Genomic DNA, 20,889 nt, shown 5'->3' on the forward strand with positions numbered 1-20,889 from the left:
CATGGTTTTACGAAGGAGGCAAGCAATGTTTTGTACAATAGCATGCCGGGAGGAAGGGAGGGATGCGTTATATAGCGCAACTGGCCCAGTCAGTTCATAAACAAAATAAAAGCAATTAATATGCCAAAATATTATACGTTTTACTCTTGTGCTCTTTACAAATTAGATATTTTTTTCGCAACCAATTTCCAGCCTTCAGTTTATTGAATTTTCTTGTAACATGTGTGAAAGATCTCGCTTGAATTTGTGCGTAAATAATTTAGCAGTTGCCAACACTACTGGTTGCTGTCAACACTGGTAACGTAATTTGAGCTGGACCAAGCTGGATGCATGGTTCAGACATTCGACCGCCCGGTATCTTTGTCCCAAGTCCTGGTGTTCACTGGGGTTGTAGCGAGTTGCAGTCTGCAAGGTAGCAAGTCGAAGTGGTTGTGTTGTGTGTTACGTTTCTGCGTGTGTAATAGATTTTTGACGTGGAACTAAAGATGAATAGAAAAAAGAGGAGAAATATATTATTAGATTATTTCCAAAAGAAACAAACAATGGAAGTTGAAGCTTCACCTTCCACAAATAGAACGTCAGAAAAGGTCGATTTAAGTTCAGAGGAATTCCATCCGAATTGCGAGAGTGAAACGTGCGAACTTTCAGACTCTTGATATTCAACAAGAAGGCATAACAGAAGATATTGCAAACCTTGTTGCAAAATTATGTCAAGGAACTGTCGAGGTAAGTGACGTTCATTATTTGATAGCAGATATATCCATAGGCGGATTTAGAATTGTTTTTCTGGGAGAGCACAGCATGTGCTGTAAGCATACAATCGTGTGTGTGCAGGGGAGGGGTGTGCCCGCGTGTGTATGTCTGAAGACGTGTGTAGGATGTCACCCTATATCACCAATAAACTTTCGCAGGGCGAGAGAACATCATGATGAACAAGTTTCCTCAATGATTTCAGGGGCCTCACCGATGGTGGTGTAATCAAAGAGGTCCTGGGTTTGATCCCCTGTGAAGGTGCATTGCACAGTGGTACGTATCCCGATTTAAACTTTAAGACCAGTCCCGATTAACGTATCTGAATATAAAATGGACTTTAAAATCATTTACTTTTTGTTTTGTTCACGAACCCTCGAAAAACGATATTACCTATCTTATAGATCCACCAAGGTATTTGAAACCCTGGCGTCGGAGCAGTGGCACTAGTCACTAGTGGCAACAGTCGCTAGTGTATATGTATGCAACCACATTATAAAATCACGGTTGCCATGGACAGTTTTATTATTTTGTAGGAAAGGGATAAAGTTTGTATTACGACACGGGATAGACTAGGTAGGCATCCTATTAACTGTAAATATTCCTTACAAATCTTCTGAATATTTCTCTTGTACAAACGCAACAAATACAATAAGTAATATACATGTGCAGTAATAAATTCATTTTCTGAAAGCATCTTTTCTGGCATCAGTGGTCGAAGTAGGGGATGCTGCCTCCAGTTAAGAAAGTTTCACAAATCATACCCCCAATTAGAATAATTTTCATATTGAGCATCCTCCACCTACTGTATTGTCTCCATGTTGATCCATACAAGGATGTACCCCCTCGTATTTCCAAAATCGATCAAACATCCCCTCCCTTTTCGGCTACGAATTTGCATTTCGAGCACTGTCTGGCAAGATTTTGTCGGGCTCAGTGACAGATCCTGTGGTGCGGTACTGGGCTTCGGAGGGGAAGGGGGGAGTGGTCCCTTCAACAGTTGGTTTCGCAGTTCCATAACGTTAACATTATACAAAATTCCTCTCCATAGACCTAATATGAAAATGAATATGACACATTAATGACACTGTAGTAGAAAATGTTAATTACTGAAGCGGTTCGTATTTGTTTGTCGACTGTCAAAGAAATGTTTTGACCAATAATATAATAATACAATGCCAAAAATGTACACAATATTTAGCAAAACCATCTCCACAACAAGTACAATGTTGATTGATTTGATGTTTTAAATCCACTTTATGCACAGTAAGGCTAATCGGGACTGGGCCTAAAGTTTAAAGTGAGATCCGAAGCACTATTAGCCTCCACCGGGTATTGAACCCGGGACACCTTGATTACAAGGCGACGACGCTCACACTGAAATGAAACTGTGGTATCGCCATCTTGCAGCAATGCAAAGACGTCTAGTAAATGCTCTTGAAGCAATTGATATGTGCAGTGAAGTAATATTTCCCTGGGTAAACACACGTTTGCTCATATTATGTACAATCCCGGTAACAACAACATCAAATGAGAAATCATTCTCAACTTTGAGGCACTTGAAGACCTATCTTCGAAATACCATTTGCGAAGAAAGATTAAATGGGTTAGCTGCTCTGAACATTCACCGGGATATAAAAGTTACTTGTGACGACATATTGTCAGAACTCGCACAGAAACCTCGATGCCAAAATTTCAGAATTTAAATTGTTCAACTGTGGTACCTTATTTATTACTGTCTTTAAGACATCAAGTAGTCTTAATCTCTTTAATGTTGTTACAATGTTGAGTGTACATATTTTTTGTTTAAAAATTATATTTGAGCAATTAAATATAAAATATTAATAATTTGGAAATATTGAAGCAGGTGCTTTTATATGATGCAATAAAAACATGAAGCATCCATAGCAAATACATTGATTGCGTTCATTGGGGTAAAATCCAAGTTTATTAATTATCTAATTTATTACAAGAAATTTGACCTGTGAACTGGAAAATGTGTTAGATTCATAACCCCCCCCTTACGAAAATCCTGGGCACGCGCCTGAGCCCCACGAACCATTCACGGATAGCCCCATGAACCATTCACGGATAGCCCCACGAACCATTCATAAATAGCCCCACAAACCATTCACGGATAGCCCCACGAACCATTCATGGATAGCCCCACGAACCATTCACGGATAGACCCATGAACCATTCACAGATAGCCCCACGAACCATTCACGGATAGCCCCACGAACCATACATAAATAGCCCACGAACCATTCATAAATAGCCTTAGAGATACTGGGCGAAAGGGGGGTTATAGCCCCCATCAACCTCACATTGAGCACGCCACTGATCCTGTGCACGTCATGTTGTCGCAAGTTCGTAATCAGAAATGATGAACAGTAACTCACGTTTATTTACGTTCTAGAACTGTTACACAGTTACAAAACCGCGTATTTGGAAACACTGACCGGTTGTTACGTCATGAAACGCTCGCAAATATTTGGTTCACGTAGTAGACGGACATCAAGGGAACAGCTTTCGTGCATTGGAGTGACATTAATGTCGAAAATTACATGATTTACCGGCAAAAAAATTTCAACGAGGTGAAAACAAACTTCCAAGACCTTCCTAAAGTATAAATAAACCCATTTCGGTGGTAAGTACTTTCTCCTGTAAAATTGAAGAAATACGTTTTGGGGATACGAAAATTTTACCAAGTTTGTTGTGTGGCCTCTCGCCTACTACTGTAATTATTAGAACTTTGAAAACTGTGAAACCATTTGTTCTTTGGATGAAATGGTATAGAATATAACCTTGTTCGTGTATTTTTCACTCAATGTTTTCGATCCAATGAATTTTAACTTTGATTATTCAGTAAATATCCGAAAAGGCCCGAACACCTCTCACTCGTTTATTTCGTTAATTTTAGCATTGATACTTACCTATTCTGCATTGCGGAAGATTCTTTAAGGTGAAGTTATGCCTTTCTCCATAAAATAGTGTTAACTTTTCATATTACGAGTCATTATATGGCTTCCTTGTTCTGCTTGGGTAACAGACACTGGCGTGCACTCGTCATGGATCATCACACGTCGTGCTTGTGTTTTGTCGATTTGGAGTGGGTATGCAGTGTTTCAAACTTCTTAACCGAAAAATACCTACTTTCGTGTTCATTATGTCATCACAAACCATTGATGGATAGCCCCAAAAAAACATTCACGATAGCTAAATGATGGTAAACAACATCGAATATCAGAATGTAAAACAGTTATTTATAACGGAAATATGTACAATCTACACTAAATATGGAGTAATTACCGTTTCCCTATCCATGAGAAGAACCTTCATGCCGGGTCCACTTTCTTCTGTCATCTTTGTGACATACATCTTCACAGCTGCTACCACATTCATCTTGGCGTGATTAGGGGATACCTTGTCTAGTATTATTCTGGATTGTGGAAGTTTAAAATATCCCATTTACCATCATCCTAGGGAAAATATATTCCTACCAGCAGGTGACTTTTCAGCCTTTTCTTTCGCTTTCCTAAACCACTTAGTTACTTCATTTACTTCGACATCACATCACACCACCACCAAGTGTTTGTTTCACATAAAAAAGTAGATAGTTCGCAGACAGGGAAAGCAAAAGGGAGAGCCTAATCACGTCATTATTCAGCTCTTGTAGTTTCTTAAGGTCCATTCGGAAATCCATTCATGTACTAACGCGCTGATGAGTGCAAGGGAGAACGAATGGGTGTGCGGGATCCGTAGTCGGGAAATACCGAATGGTTATTTTAATTTTAAAGAGTTGTTGATTTTCTCGACGTTTTCTGCATTGTAAGTGTCTGGACACCATCGGAAATTGATGGTTCTTAATCCAGAAATGCAAGAAGAATCACTTAAGGTGAAAATGATGTGTAGAATTCGAGATTTCCAGAACTTCGGGAAAATTATTTTTTTCTCGCCCCGAATTTCAGGATTTAAAAAATTTCCCGTCCCGACCAAAATAATTCTGTCCCGCACACCCCTAAATCATAGAATAGTGGGCTCTGTCCAAAAGGTACAAAGTACAGGTACAGACATAGAATAGTTGGTACAGACGAAGTATGGTTTTGGCGGAAGTGTCGTCAACTAGTACAGTTCGAAAGCGCCAAGAGGAGAAGCATAGAATAGTTATTCTATGGCAGAAGTACGCAAGTGCACAGCTCGCAGTGCAGATGGTTGGTGACTAGGTCACGTAGTTTCCGCACGCGTTGTTGGTTATTCGCGATTAAAATTAACCGATATGCCATCTGGTGGGATTTTCAGGAAGTACTCTAAGTAGGATACGTTGTGTTGAAGTCGTTTAAAGCATGGGGAATATGCGAGAGACTAAAGTCTACTGTTCAGGTGTTTTTTTTTGCTCTAAATCGTTTTATGGGTCAGAACATGTTAAAAGTTTTCATGTGTTTCCACCCCGTGGAATCAACGAAATGAAATTTGTTAATAAATCAGGGAAAACGTAATTGACAGAAGATTGGTATGGGGGATATAACACTGTAATTCGGCAAGGAAATTACGAAGAATGCAATGCACGAGTCTGCTTACTTTATTTTTCGAGAGATAAATATATATTACCATGAAAGTAAAGTTTTAAATTGTACTTTATAAATAAAACTTTTTTTTCCGAAAAATCATGAAGCATCTTACCCAATGCGTCCATATATTACCGGTATTACGTATGTGTGAAATTTGGAACAGGTGCAAGTCGATGAAGAGAGAAGATGAAAATAATTTGAGAATGAATTAATGTCAAATGTAACCAGAAAAAAAAGTGGACATGCTAATGTTACTGTTTCATTCAGTATTATGTTCTTTTTCAGTGAGTATAGCCTGGTCATGAAATCGTGAATATTATTATTAAACCAGCTTTCTCTTTCGAGAAATAACTGCAACGATATGTTCGCAATTTTCTCCTGTCCCAGCTTTTCAAGTACAGGTCAATTTCAATTCCTTTATTTTCAAATAATTTCCGAGAACCCCAGTTACAACATGACGTGCAGATGATACAGCACTGCTTTAGACAACCAGTGCGTATACATAGTTTCGTCTGCATTTTCCGTGTTATTTTTGCGTATCATAATTAAATGCTTCGTTCTCAGTACAGTTTCACGTTTGTTAGAGTACCTGGAATTCAAATCGCATTCGCAATATTTAAAAATAATGCGTAATTTAAACGTTTTCTACCATACCAGTCATGGCAACACGCTGCTATTTTGTACTACTGCTGAATGTAAACAAAGATTTATCCTAATTAGAGCGGCCATATTGGAAGCGACACTAGCGCTCAGGTGGTAATTTTAATCGCGAATAGTTCTTCTAATGTTTGGAAATGTATGTGTACGAACATTTGAAAATGCTATGTGATTTCTATGGGAATTCGAGTCTGTGAAAATGGAACTTCAAGTTGTACTTTTCTGGAAGTGTCGGATTGAGTGAAAAAATGGCGTATTGGTTCAATAAGCAAGATTATTCGCTAGATTGCATCGAATGTTATGTGGATTTAATTGAAGGACTTGTGTAGTAAGATTAAGTAGTGTTTAGATTATTATCTATTGTGATAGAAAAGGACAAAAGTTGATTGATAATAATCAAATCTATTACAATTTAAGACGTTCAATATCCCTTTGGATTGTATTAGAGATGTGCTTTAACTGTCTCGTTTATTTATCATAATGGATCAAAAGGGAAGCAATATTGTTGAGGACGGACATAGTGCTATATGCAATAATACTATAACCAGTGATAATATTGATATAATATCATCTGATTCAAAACATGAAGAAAATGATGTAAATGATGTCATGGACATTTCACACAAAGTAAATGGGCCGAATAAAAGAAAGAACAATACAATACAAAATGAAATGGGTAACAAAAGTTCTAGGATGGAACACACTACCAATCATGAAGAAAAAATATACCAGTATGACATAGGTGCCAACGAACCCTATTTAGTGATAATAGAAAGTAGAAACCAACAGTTAGGAAATTTGCATCCAGTTAAAGTTGGATATATGTTGATGGATAATAATGTGAAAGTAAAGTATGTAGATCAAAGTGGACGAAATAGAGTTCGAGCATTATTCAACACGTCACAAGAAGCTAATAACTTTGTGAAAAATAAAGTGTTATTAGACAAGTTAGGAGTAAATGCCAGAATTCCTAAATCTTTAGTGGAGAAGGAAGGCCTTGTGTTTGGAATACCCACAGAATTTGAAATGCAGTATTTGGAAAGCAGTATAGAAAGCCCAGTGCTAGTGACTAAGATGGAAAGAATGAAGAAGAAAATATGGCGGAATGATGGGTCATTTAAGCTTGAACCTACTCAAGTCTTATGTGTAACTTTTAAGGGGACAGTTTTACCACAATACATAGCAGTTGGAAAACAAATAGTTGAGGTAGTGCCACGTGTGAAACCAGTGTTGCAATGTAATAGATGTTTCAGATTTGCTCACACAGGTCAACAGTGCAAGGGTAAAAAATTGTGTTATAAATGTGGCCAAGATTATCACGAAGGAAACTGCGAAATGAGTGAAACATGTATAAATTGCAAAGGAGATCATAATGCTTGCAACAAAATGTGCTCAAAATATCAGGATGAAAAGCAAATTCAAATTATTATGGCCGAGAAAAACATCTCATACTATGAAGCAAAAGGTATTGTGACGGGAAATAATTCAAAAAATATATCATGTGAACAAAAAATTAAATTATTTAGGCATCAATTTCAACATGAAACTGTTCGAAGAAGCGGATTGGAATTCCCTCCCATCAAAAAGAGTTATGTGAATGAGAAGAATGCACCAACAAGTGATAGTTGCAAGGAGGGCAGAGAGAGTTATTGTGCGAGTTTTGTAACTCAAATGGCGGAACAAAAGAAAATAGCAAAAGAGAATAGTGGTCAAAAAATGAGAGTACAATACAGCAAAGTTGTTACATCACCTCCAAAGAAGATTATGAAAACGGCTACAAGACGTATTGTACAACTCCCACGGGAAAACAAAAAGGATGTGAACGTGGATTCTTCATCCTCATCAGACACAGAAAAAGAACAAATAAAATACAAATATCCAGTATATTTGAGAGAATCCCCTTATAGTAAGCAAGAACAAGATATGGACAATATAAATTGCAGAAGATATTCGGATCGTAAATCAGTTTCTTGTAGACAAAAGGAAATATATCAGTCATTGTTGGACCTTTTACCAGACATGATTGAATCAGTTCGTGATTTAAATGATTCCAGGAAGAAACAGAAGATTTTAATTTCAATGCAACAAATTATAGGAAAGATAATTGCAATATTATCAGAAAGTTAAACTTGTAGAAGAGGATCAATAGGTATGTCTTTTATAGTGCAATGGAATATAAATTCATTTACAGCTAGAAGATTAGAAGTATTACAAATTATAGATGAGCATCATCCAGGTATATTGAGTTTGTCCGAATTTCGTGGTAGACAGCATCAATATTATCAAATACCTCATTACGAGTTAATATCTAATTTACATACTAAAGATACAAGAGGTGTAGGTTTATATATACATGAAAGTATAAAATTTAAAAGAGTAACATTACCAGAATCATTAGGGTTGATAAAATTATTTAATGTAGAATTAATAGCAGTGAAAATTAAGATGAACACATTAGAGTGTACAATAGTTTCAATTTATATTCCATCGAGTTATAAATCTCAACATATTAAAGTCACACACTTTAATGAATTATTATATTATGTCCATAACAATGTCATTATCACAGGTGATATGAATGCTCATCATGAAGCATGGGGTTGTAATTATAGAGATGCATTAGGATGTAGTATTTTGGACTGGATTAGTGATCGATCATTACATTTCATGAACGATGGGTCAGCTACTCAATATCCATCACCAACAGCCATAGATTTAACTATTGTGTCAAATAATATAATAAATAAATTGTTTTGGGAAGTAGATTTTGTGAATAGGGGTAGTGATCATTTGCCAATTTTCATTACACTGTTAAATGATGCACACTCAGTACCTAAAATATATTCATTACCAATTAGAAGGTGGCAGGTTAAAAACATCGATTGGGAATTATATTCTATAATTTTGGACTCTTATATCTCAATGGAAGATATTAAACAGGAACAAAACATAACGTGTCAACGTTATTTACAATTAATAACATATGCAATGGGTATTGTAGCTAAACGGAAGAAAATTAATAATAAAAACAACTTTCCTACTATAAGTTGGTGGAATGATGAGTGTCAAGATGCAAAAGAAGAAAGAATAAGATTGTCTGAAATATTTGCTGAACAACCTTTGCCAAATAATTGGATAAATGAAAAACAAGTAATTGCTAAAGCAAAACGTATCTTTAATAAAGCAAAAAGGCAAGCATGGGAAGAATTCTGTGAATCATTATCACCATCTGTTAAAACAAACACAATTTGGAAAAAAATAAATTTTCTTAAAAAAGGACATAAAATTAGAGTTTCACCTATAACAACAATTTGGCAAGAACATTTTGAAAAAAGTTTACACCTAGTTATGTAAGAAATAAAATACCCGAGATTATAAATAATATAAGTTCCAGTGATGAAATTTATTCAAAAATAACATTGCAAGAATTAAGAAAAACTCTAAGTAATATAAAATCAACTGCTCCAGGATACGACGGAATAACGTATGAAATGATAGGACATCAATCGGACAATGCATTAAAAGTACTTGTAAATATTTATAATAATATTCTGAGAAGTGGAAATGTGCCACAAAACTGGAAAACACATCTGATACTACCTATACTTAAATCAACTAAAGATCCGAAAGAAGCTGAATCATATCGACCTATTACGTTGGCTCCTACAATTGAGAAGATATTTGAAAGATTATTATTAAAAAGATTAGAGTGGTATTTTGAGAAAGAACAATATTTTTATCCCTATCAGTTCGGTTTTAGGCTAAACAAGGGTTGTATTGATGCATTATCAACATTAACATTGCATGTTCAAAATGCAATGTATAAGAAACAATATACATTTGCTCATTTTATAGATATACAAGGTGCATATGATAGCGTTGATCCTCATATATTAATTGATATGTTAAATCAGACAAATACTCCGAAAATAATTATGAAGATAATATGGAACTTGATGATAAATAGGAAAATATTATTTTGGTTTCAGGACACACTTAGTGGGCCCCGTACCACTTCACAAGGATTACCTCAGGGAAATCCACTGAGTCCATTATTATTTAATATATATATGAGATGAATATTTCAATTTCATAATTCTACAATAAAAATAATTCAGTATGCAGACGACTTGTGTATATTAGGATCATTTTGTAATCCATATGAAGGTATTCAGAAAATAGAAAATAATTTTTATAAAGTGAAATGTTGGCTGGAGAGAATGAACTTTATCATATCACAGAACAAGTCAGCAGCTGTATGTTTTAATAACAAAAGTGAACATAAATATCCAAATACGTTGACACACATTGCTGGTATTCCATTTCAAAATAAAATAAAATATTTAGGAATTAATTTTGATAGAAAATTAATGTGGATGGATCATATAAGGTATTTACAAGCTAAAGGTGAAAAAATTTTCAACATGCTTAAAATTTTAGGAAATACTAATTGGGGTGCTCACCCAAGAATAATGCTTTTATTTTACAAAAACTTTTTTAGGCCTAAGCTCGAATACGGATGCAGTATATATGGAAATGCTACAGAAAGAATTCTATCTAAGATAGATAGTTTAGAAAGAAAAGTCTTGAGGAGATCATTGGGTCTCATGAATTCAGCTCCCAATGTAGGAGTTTATTTAGAATCCACAGAAAAACCTTTTAAGTATAGATGCAAATGGATTACAAATAAATTCGTTTTCAAGTGCTGGGAAACACAAGAACATCCAGTAAATAAACTTATGCAAGACCAATGGATTTTATATCAAGAGAACAAAATAAAGGGACAATATTCAACTTTCCTACAATGTAAAATAGAATTTCAAGATTTATTTTCTACAATAATAACGCATAGCAAACATCCAATTTATGAAATTTCATATGATCAAATACCGGTAAGGAATATTTCATTAACAAGTTATGAAAATATTCAATTATATTTACAAAATTGGGAGAATTATAGATTCATATACACAGATGCATCAAAAAATAAAGAAGAAGTAGGATGTGCTTTTATTGACTCTTCAAATGGAAATATTAAAAAGTTTAGACTACCTGGAGAGTGTTCTATTTTCTCGGCAGAAGCATATGGAATATATCGTGCATTGATGTACATTAATAATATTCCAGATAAAAGGATATTAATATTAACAGATGCTAAAAGTGTTTTGTACAGTGTGCAATCTTCAAATAAAAAGTTATATAAGGCATCAGCATTGGTACTTTACATAATAAGATTGTATGTTAAGTTAACTACAGAGGGAAGGACAATTCATTTTGCATATATACCAGCACATTCAGGGTTTCATTATAATGAACTGGCAGATAAAAATGCTAAAGAAGCAAGACTTATGGATCACAGAACGAATATATTAAAATCATATACAGATATGTTACCAAGAGTTAAAAACAAAATTCAACAAGATTGGGAGATATGGGTCAAACAAAAATTTACATATATGGGTCATTCATATAAAAATGTACTAAATTTAAACAATAAGACTCCGTGGTTTTATACATTTAATATACCCAGAAAGTTTTTAGTTTTAATACTAAGATTGAGATCAGGTCACATACGTTTAAATCACCATTTATATAAAATTAATTTAGTAAATTCACCTATGTGCAAGTGCAATCTAGATCAGGAAGATGCTCATCATGTTATATTTCAATGTCCACTTTATACCACTCAAAGGGAGATGTTATTCAAGAATCTAATAAAGAAAGGAATACCTCTTCCAACTTCTTTATCCTGTTTAATATCGTCACCAGATGTAACAATTGTATTTATCATTTGTAGATTTTTTCATGATATTAATATAGACATATGAAAATTGTAAATATTCAAAATGTGTAACTTGATATAGTCACCAGATATAACAATTGTATTTATTATCAATTTTAAATTTGTATGATAATGATGTAGATAAATTATGTATAAGAAAAGTGTATATATTCAAAATTTGTAATTTGTGTAACAGTGTCATGCATGACATATTTTTAGGACACTTGGTGTAGAGCTGGTATAACAGCTAAAACCAATAATGTATGAATGAATCTGGAAGTGTCTATTTTACATGGTTTTTAATAATTGTGGACTTGAAAGTTATCTGTTATTAGAAGTGAAAGGTTCAGGATTCGATAAATACATACGTGATAGGTTTTGAACGCGAAAAGCGTAAGAAAGTGTGACTATCGAGTGCTACGATTGTGTTGTGACAGACATTTTTCTAGTTGTTTCAAAAGGATACCGGGAAACAATTAGATCGTCCCAACATGGAAGAAAGTAGTAATGAACTTAACGCAGCAAATGCTATGTTAGCTTTGGCTGACGTAACGGAAAACCAGAATGACTGGGCAGATATAAATGATCGAGAAGAAGTTGACATGACGGATCACAAAAGTAAACGTGTTCCCAAAAGGCAAAGAGAGGAAAACAATGAAGTAGGCCAGGAAAAAGTAGCTAAATCACCCACATCTGCTATACCTAACTTTAATTATTCTAGAGATCATTCGGGACCATATATTGTTTTATTAGAAGGAGTGGATAAAAATATTGGCAAACTAAATGGGGGAAGTTTGGGCAATTTTTTTCGTAAAAACGAAATCCCAGTTGATCTAGTAGAGCAATGTGGACGAAATCGGCTGAGAGTCACATTTGCTAGTGCACAAGCAGCCAACACGTTCGTTAATGACCGAACACTACACACACAACTAGCCGTACTGGCCCGCGTACCCCAATCGTTAGTTCAAAGAGAGGGTTTAATTTTTGGCGTGGCCATAGACTTAACAGAAACAGATATTCTGGAAGGAATTGATGCTGGTCCCATACAGGCAATAAGTGCCAAACGACAACAAAAGAAAATTTGGAACTCCGATGCGAATTTCACACTCAGAGATTCCACCGTAGTGTGTGTCACTTTTCGCGGAAACAAACTTCCAGAAAAAATTATATTAAATCTCGAAATCAAGGACGTACAACCTCGTATTAGACCTGTCTTGCAGTGCAAATGCTGTTACAGACTGTCTCATGGTGCAAATCAGTGCAAATCGAAAGCAAATTGCCCACAATGTGGATCCCCAAAGCATGGGGAATCTTGCAACAAACCACCCCAATGCATAAATTGCAAAGAACAACACAATGCTCTAGATAAGAATTGTCCAGCTAGGAGGGAAGCTCATGCCATACATACTCGTATGGCAATAGAAAATATTTCTTACTTTGAGGCTAGCCACAAAATACGGGGTACATATGTAGCCCCTCTCACAAAGGCGGAGGTATTACGATCACTACACGATCCACATACATACCCAACCTTACCTACCCTGGAAGCAGGTACCTCTTTTGGGGGACCACCGGCCTCTACAAGAAGAAACACTTATTCCAACATCGTGAGACAAGAACCTCCTACAAATAATAAAGCTAACTCTACCCAGGACTGTACACCTCTGGTGCGCCCTACACGTGGAAGAAGACGTAAGAAGAAAAATAATAAGAAAACCTCTGCCACCTCGGGTCTTCTACCAGTGCCTCAGATGATGATATTTTCCATCCCTCACCCCCAATAGGATCCCGAGCCTTTCCTCCGCCTCGTAGTACAGGAGCTGGTGCACTTGGGAGAATTCCACCCAAGAGTACACCAGAAAGTATCACGATTCGTACAGACGAGAAGGTTCAAGGTCAACAAGGCCTAACAGAGACTCGTTCCGATAACACTTTACCCCCTATGCGGACATATGGTGCCAGAGACACATTATCTCCCGAACAGCGATCAATATATCTTTCTCTACTTGATCTTATTCCGGATCTATGGGCCTCTGTAGTTAATATACCAGAAATACACGAACAGGAGAAAATAATTAGAAGAATACAAGAACTTACGTCACACCTCTTGTCTATTATGTCGGGTCGTTAATACGCCCCGATATCTTTCATATTTATCTCTATCACCTCCCCTCCCTTATCCTAAAAACATGTCCTTGCCTGTTACTCTACAATGGAACGTGCGCAGTCTATCGGCACGTAAATGCGAAATTCAAGATATGTTGGCGGATTACCGTCCACAACTTATCTGTCTACAGGAGGTGAAAGGTACACATCATGAGAACTATCGGTTACCACACTACATAATGTACGGCCCTCCCTTTGACCAAAATCAACGGGGAGTTGCTGTATATGTCCATGAAAATATACCCCATTCCGTAATTAACATTCCACATTCCCTCCCAATAATAAAAAAAATACCAAGGTGAAATAGCTGCCGCCCGAATTAAATATGCTCATTATTTATTTACGCTTATATCTATGTACCTTCCACCACATCCTCTTTCTCAGAATATCCCACTCTCAGCCTTGAACGAACTTTTTACAATCATTCCGGGTCCATATTTGATAACAGGAGATTTTAATGCACATAATCACATATGGGGTAACTCTCGGACGGATAGGCTGGGAACCACAATAGAAAATTGGGTTACTGAAAATAACCTTATTATTCTGAATGATGGTTCCCCCACACATTATCCTCATAACGGATCCAGCCCGACGAGTATAGACCTCACTTTAGTATCACCACATATATTCAATAACATCAATTGGTTTAACGACATGGATTTAAGAGGGAGTGATCATACCCCAATTTTCCTTTCTTTACCGGCTAATTTATCGACTACAAGCACAACTGTACCTCCGGTTCGTCGCTGGAAACGCGATTCCATAAACTGGGAAAATTTCCGCACTTCTTTCCTCCGTTTATATTATAGTGATGATTCGGCTTCAGTAAGGACCATTACATATACCCAATTCTTGCAAATGCTAACAATCGCACTCGATGACAGCGGAACAAGACAAAAGTTTTACTCTTTTGATCGTTTTCCAAAACTCTATTGGTGGAACCCAACCTGTGCCGCAATTAAAAAAAGAAAGAAAATATTAGCAAAATTATACGCCAGATATCCAATGCCGGATACCTGGCGAGAACTAAAGAATGCCCAGGCGATAGCGAAAAAAACATATATCAAAGCTAAACGTCAGGCATGGAAATCATATTGTCAGTCTCTTGACCTTAACGTGCCAATTAGTATAATTTGGCGGAAATTCAATTCTCTCCGACATCCCCATGTTTCCCATCTACGTCCAATTGATACTTCCTGGGAATCAGATTTTATGGATCTTCTCACCCCCCCATCCGTCCCTATGCCTTCCCCCTTTTATGACCGTGAACCTACCGAATTTACTGATGACTTCCCAGCTATTTCAGTTAAAGAACTAAAAAATATCCTTGATAAAATCAAATCCACGGCACCTGGCTACGATGGTATTACCTATGAAATTCTAAAGCACTTACCAGTTCAAGGGTTCGAAATTCTTGCTGCGATTTATAATTATGTATATCGCAGAGGAAAAATACCACGTGGCTGGACCCAACATATTGTGATACCTATTTTAAAACCAAACAAACCAACCATGCAAGCCTCTTCATATCGACCTATAGTTTTGATACCAGTTATGGCTAAACTATTCGAACGTACCCTCCAACATAGAATCGTTTGGACACTAGAAAAACGCCAATTTTTCCCATCCACACAATTAGGATTTCGCATCGGTCTTGGTAGTCAGGATGCTATTGCTACACTCACTGTTGCTATTCAAAATAGCCAACTCCTGAGACAATTTTGCTTCAGCTTATTTGTTGACATCGCTAAAGCATATGACTCCGTTGACATTTCAATATTATGCAATCTTCTTGATTCAATAAACATTCACCCGATTGTGGCTAAAATAGCTTGGAATCTATATCAGGAACGTATTCTGGTCTTCTGGTTTCATAATGATGTGAAGGGCCCGAGACTGGTTCGGAGCGGAATACCACAGGGCTCCCCTCTGAGTCCCCTCCTATTTAACATTTACACCAAATATATACATCAAATACCAAGGGCCACTCACAACATCATTCAATATGCTGACGATTTTTGTTTTTATCAAAGTACATCAGACACCACACAAGGAATTTTAGAATTGCGCAACCTGATTCATACTCTACGTGTTCAATTATTATCTCGCGGTTTATCTTTTTCTGCCGAGAAATCAAAAATTATAATATTTAACCCTTATACATCAAACCGACGCCCTAACAATCTGACACATATACTACAGATTCCGGTAGTATCTTCCTGTACTTACCTGGGGGTTTCCTTTGAAAGAAAATTAGATTGGAAAGTCCATATTAACAAACTGCTAGCAAAAGGAAAACAAATAATCAATATTCTAAAAGGTTTGGCGAACACGAAATGGGGTGGACACCCCTCCATTATGACTTTGTTCTACAAAAATTGCTTTCGCTCTTTATTCGAGTATTCGGCACCCGTTTATGGTGGGACGATTGATACTTGGGCCGATAAAATAGACATTTTACAGAGACAGGCACTCCGTGTTTGTCTAGGATTAATGAAATCTAGTCCAAATATTAGTGTCTACAACGAGAGCGCTGAACAGGCCCTTTCATTTAGACGCCAGTATTCTACTACGAAATTTCTATTTAAAATATGGGAAAGACACAACCATCCTTTCAATAAAGCATTTGCAATACAACGAAAACTGGGTGAAACTTTACCCTTGGATAGATCATGTTCTAGATATTATTTTTTTTGTATTGTTACAACATAGATAGAGAAGCATATCACTTAAGTTACACTATAGAAAATCCCTTGATTTACACTTTGAGGATTCCTACCGAGTCACCTGTCAATGTCAATTATGTTGATTTCGGTCGACATGAATATTATAAAGAAATTTGGCCAGACTATGACTTCATATACACTGACGGATCAAAAGATGACGAACATGTCGGCTGCGCATTCTACGCACCCTGCCAAAACATAGTCAGACAATTCTCCTTACCGCAAGACATGCCCATATTTTCGGCAGAATGTTATGCCATACACCAGGCATTGCTCTATGCCCGTGGAGCAGGATTTAAAAAAACTCTAATTCTAACTGACGCAATGAGTGTTTTATTTACACTCGATCGTTGTGGAAAAGATGCATACCGCATGCCCATTCTCCCGTCCCTGATCTTACAAACTACATTAAATCTCCGCCAAAATGATCAACGAGTACAATTTACGTACGTAAAAGCTCATAGCAATCTTAATATATATCAGGATTTAGTGGACCAATACGCAAAAAAGGCAAAGAACACTCCTTTTCCTACTCCCCTTCGTTTATCCTATACTGATCTTCTACCCCGAGTTAAAATGAAACTTAATTCCCAATGGGAAGCTCGGGCACTTAATCAAATTGCAAATACGACCACTTATAAATGGTACGCAGAAAAAGTAGTCAGTCGATCCTGGTTTCATAAACTGAAACTTCCTCGTGAAGTGATAACTTTCACACTTCGCCTACGAACGGGACACGTTTGCACAAACGAACACCTAGCAAGACTGCATCAAAATCCCTCCCCTGATTGTGATTGCGGAGAAAACAAACAAACGCCAGTTCATCTCTTCTTCCATTGCCCGTTAAGAAGCAAATACAGACACGCTCTTTTTAACTGTTTACACAGAGCCAAAATACCATTTCCCATATCCATACCATCCCTATTATCGTCTCCTTCACCGCGTACGATGTGGATATTATATAGTTTTGCCAGACAGAATGGTATTCAATTTTGAAATTTGTGTGTATGTTCAAGCTTCTGATCAGTACTAAAATACAGTGAAGTGTAATATTACAATATCTTTACGACCACAACTTACACTGACTTCGATTCAATGGTACTTCTGCTCACAAGTGTACTACATCGCAGACCTTTGACCAAAACTGCCATATACCCGGCGGTAATGGTCACGAAGAAGAAGAAGAAGAAGAAGTGTTTAAAACGAAAGGAAGGACGTTCTAAAGATAGAGAATCTACTAGTGTTTCTTGTGCTTTGTGATTTAAGTTAGGATTATATTCGTATAAACTGAGAGTAATATATAATATAATAATTGTGTGAACGAAGTGAATTGATAGATTAAGTGAAGATAAAGTGATTAATATGATATAAGTGTTTAATATGGCTCGACGCCATTAAACAAAATGAATACCCAAGTAAGTGACACAGACACTTCGGAATGTATGGAAGTTTGGGTTCCTCCTAGCGTAGCTAGTCAAGACAAAGGTGATGTCTCTCAGGAAAACCTGTCACAGGATACAGTAAATGCACATCAAGTTAAAATATCTAAAGATCATGAAACAATTACATACAAAAATACCCAATTGGGGCCTTATGATGTATTTGTAAGAAGTGCAAATGAAATTAATGGAACAAATAGAAGAAATATTGGTCAGCTACATATACTAAAATTAGTGAAAAAAATTCATGAAACCAAAATCGAAGGTCTAAAGACAATTGAGACCATGGGGAAAAATCTGGCGAAATTGGAATTCAAATCTGCGAAAAATGCTAACAACTTTCTCTCTCATCCAGTTCTAAGGAACAATAACTGGTTTTCTTATGTGCCAGCACATAAAGTAAGGAGAATGGGTGTAATTAAGGGAATAGACACCTCATTTACAGATGATGAGTTATCTGACACCACCGGTCCATTTGTGGTCCTCTTAGAAGGACAGAACCAAAACATCGGTAAACTTTCTAGTGGTAGCCTGGGTAATAAATTCCGGAAGGCCAACATTCCCGTGTGTCTAGTGGAACAATGTGGCAAAAACAGGGTACGGGCCACTTTCAAAACAGCAGAACAAGCAAACGCTTTCGTCAGGAACGGGACCTTTTTGGACTCCCTTGGGGTCAGAGCCAAAATACCACATAGCTTGATACAAAGGGAAGGGCTAGTGTATGGAATTGAATTTGACGTGACAGAACAGGACATTCTAGATGGCATCGATTCTCCCTTTCGGGTTACGTGCGCTAAACGCCTAAAGAAAAAAATCTGGCGAGAGGATGGCACTTTCCAACTCGTGGACACAAAGTTGATCTGCCTCACCTTCCACGGCAAACATTTGCCCGAAAAAGGAAATCTTCACAGTCAAACCGCGAGTTCGATCGGTTTTACAATGCTCTGGCTGTTTCCGATATAATCACTCCCAGGTTCAATGCCGGTCTAAACCACATGTGCTAACTGTGGCCAAGAACGACACGGGGAAGGATGCTCCAACCCCCCTCACTGTAGCAATTGCAAGGGCCCCCATGGGGCACGTGACCGCCAATGCGATTTCTGGCAAAGAGAACAAACCATTCAAACTCGTATGGCGGAAGAAAATATTTCCTATTATGAAGCAAAGGCCAAACTTCTTGGCACCTTCCACCCACCCCTAACTCGGGAAGATATTCTGAATCCCATGCTAAACAAGCGTGACTTTCCCAAATTGCCCCCCCACACCCACCTCGACCCCCTCGAACGGAACACGTCAACTCGGCGCTTGGGATAACCCCTTTCATACATTACAGAAGCATTTTGCTTCTGACCCTCCCACCCCAAGTGGTCGACAGACCGCCACGCCGCAGGCAGTGGAGACAGTTCGTTCAAAAAACAAAATTCATCCCCGCCGCTGGACTGGCAAGCCTAATAATCCCGTGCCCCATTCCTCCCCGAAGGAACAACATGCAGATCTACAAGTCAAGGCATCCAGCACCAACGTTGAAAAAACAAGAACAATTTCTAGTTCATCGACATCGGAAGATGAATTTACCCCCTCTCCCCCCATCGGGCGAAACGCTCATCCGGCCCGGAGGGCCCCCCCGGACACGGTATCATCGCCGCCTTCGGAACCACTGCAAGTTCACCATTCCGACCAGCAAATGATCTACAAATCACTCTTGGACCTCATAACGACCTTATGGGCATAAGTGCTCCAAATATCAAATATACGCGAACAAACGATTCTCATCCAGCGAATACAAGCACTCACGACCCAACTGTTATCAATCAAAGCAGACTGATTACCTATCCTTCGCCACCTAGGTGTTCCTAACAACTATAGCCTTGCAACAAACTTTTACCTTCAACCCTTTTTCGATTTTTTCTCTCTTTCTTTTTTTTCTTTTTTCTTTTTTCATTTTTGTTTTCTTTTCCTCTCGACAAAATGAATATATTACAATGGACGCTCGCCTATCCCGGCATAGACCGCCTCCATGAGTCTTTCTCTCTTGTTTATTTTTCTTTCTTCCCTCCCCCTCCATGTCATTTCCTGTTCTTATACAATGGAACGTCCGCAGCTTTTCGGCCAGAAAATGTGAATTACAGAAACTTGTGGCGGATTATAAACCGCATATCCTTAGTTTACAAGAGGTGAAAGGAACTCGATATGAGAACTACAGATTACCACATTTCATCTCTTATGGTCCCCCTTTCCCCGCAACACAACGAGGTGTTGCTATTTACGTACATGAAAATCTTCCACATTCCCCCCTCTCTCTCCCCTCCTCTCTTCCTTTAATTCACCAGTATAACGTCGAAATTGTTGCTGTCCGCATTCATTTTCATCAACACCTATTCACACTCCTCTCCCTTTATATTCCTCCCCATCACTTTTCGCAGAACATCCCTTTATCCACCCTCACTGACCTTCTCGCCTTACTCCCAGGACCCTATCTCATAACCGGAGATTTGAATAGCCATCACCAGCTGTGGGGCAATGACCTGACCGATATATATCACGAACGAATATTGTTTTTTTGGTTCCCCCATAACGTTACGGGACCACGATTAATCCGGAGTGGTGTCCCCCAAGGCTCCCCACTCAGCCCAATTCTTTTTAATATATATACACAATACTTGCATCAAACACTAAATTCTAATCATCATATCCTTCAATATGCTGACGATTTTTGTTTTTACAATAGCACATCAGATGCCACTCGAGGCATCTTAGACCTACGCAAATTTATCATTCAATTACGTGATCAATTA

General features: G+C 37.5%; 1 protein-coding gene across 1 annotated transcript in view; it reads right to left on the reverse strand.

Annotated features, from left to right (window-relative positions):
- The window catches only part of Vps45 (vacuolar protein sorting 45), a 29,266-nt gene extending 24,912 nt beyond the window's left edge, over positions 1 to 4,354 (reverse strand). Inside the window, exon 1 of the mRNA XM_083141372.1 lies at positions 4,063 to 4,354. Coding sequence (XP_082997498.1) covers positions 4,063 to 4,221 — 159 coding nt within the window. The 5' untranslated portion in view covers positions 4,222 to 4,354. The remainder of the gene's footprint in view (positions 1 to 4,062) is intronic.
- Positions 4,355 to 20,889: the final 16,535 nt, after the last annotated feature.

This window comes from Lepisma saccharinum, chromosome 19, assembly GCF_977018435.1.
Source record: "Lepisma saccharinum chromosome 19, izLepSacc3.1, whole genome shotgun sequence".
Taxonomy (NCBI): Eukaryota; Metazoa; Arthropoda; class Insecta; order Zygentoma; family Lepismatidae; genus Lepisma; species Lepisma saccharinum.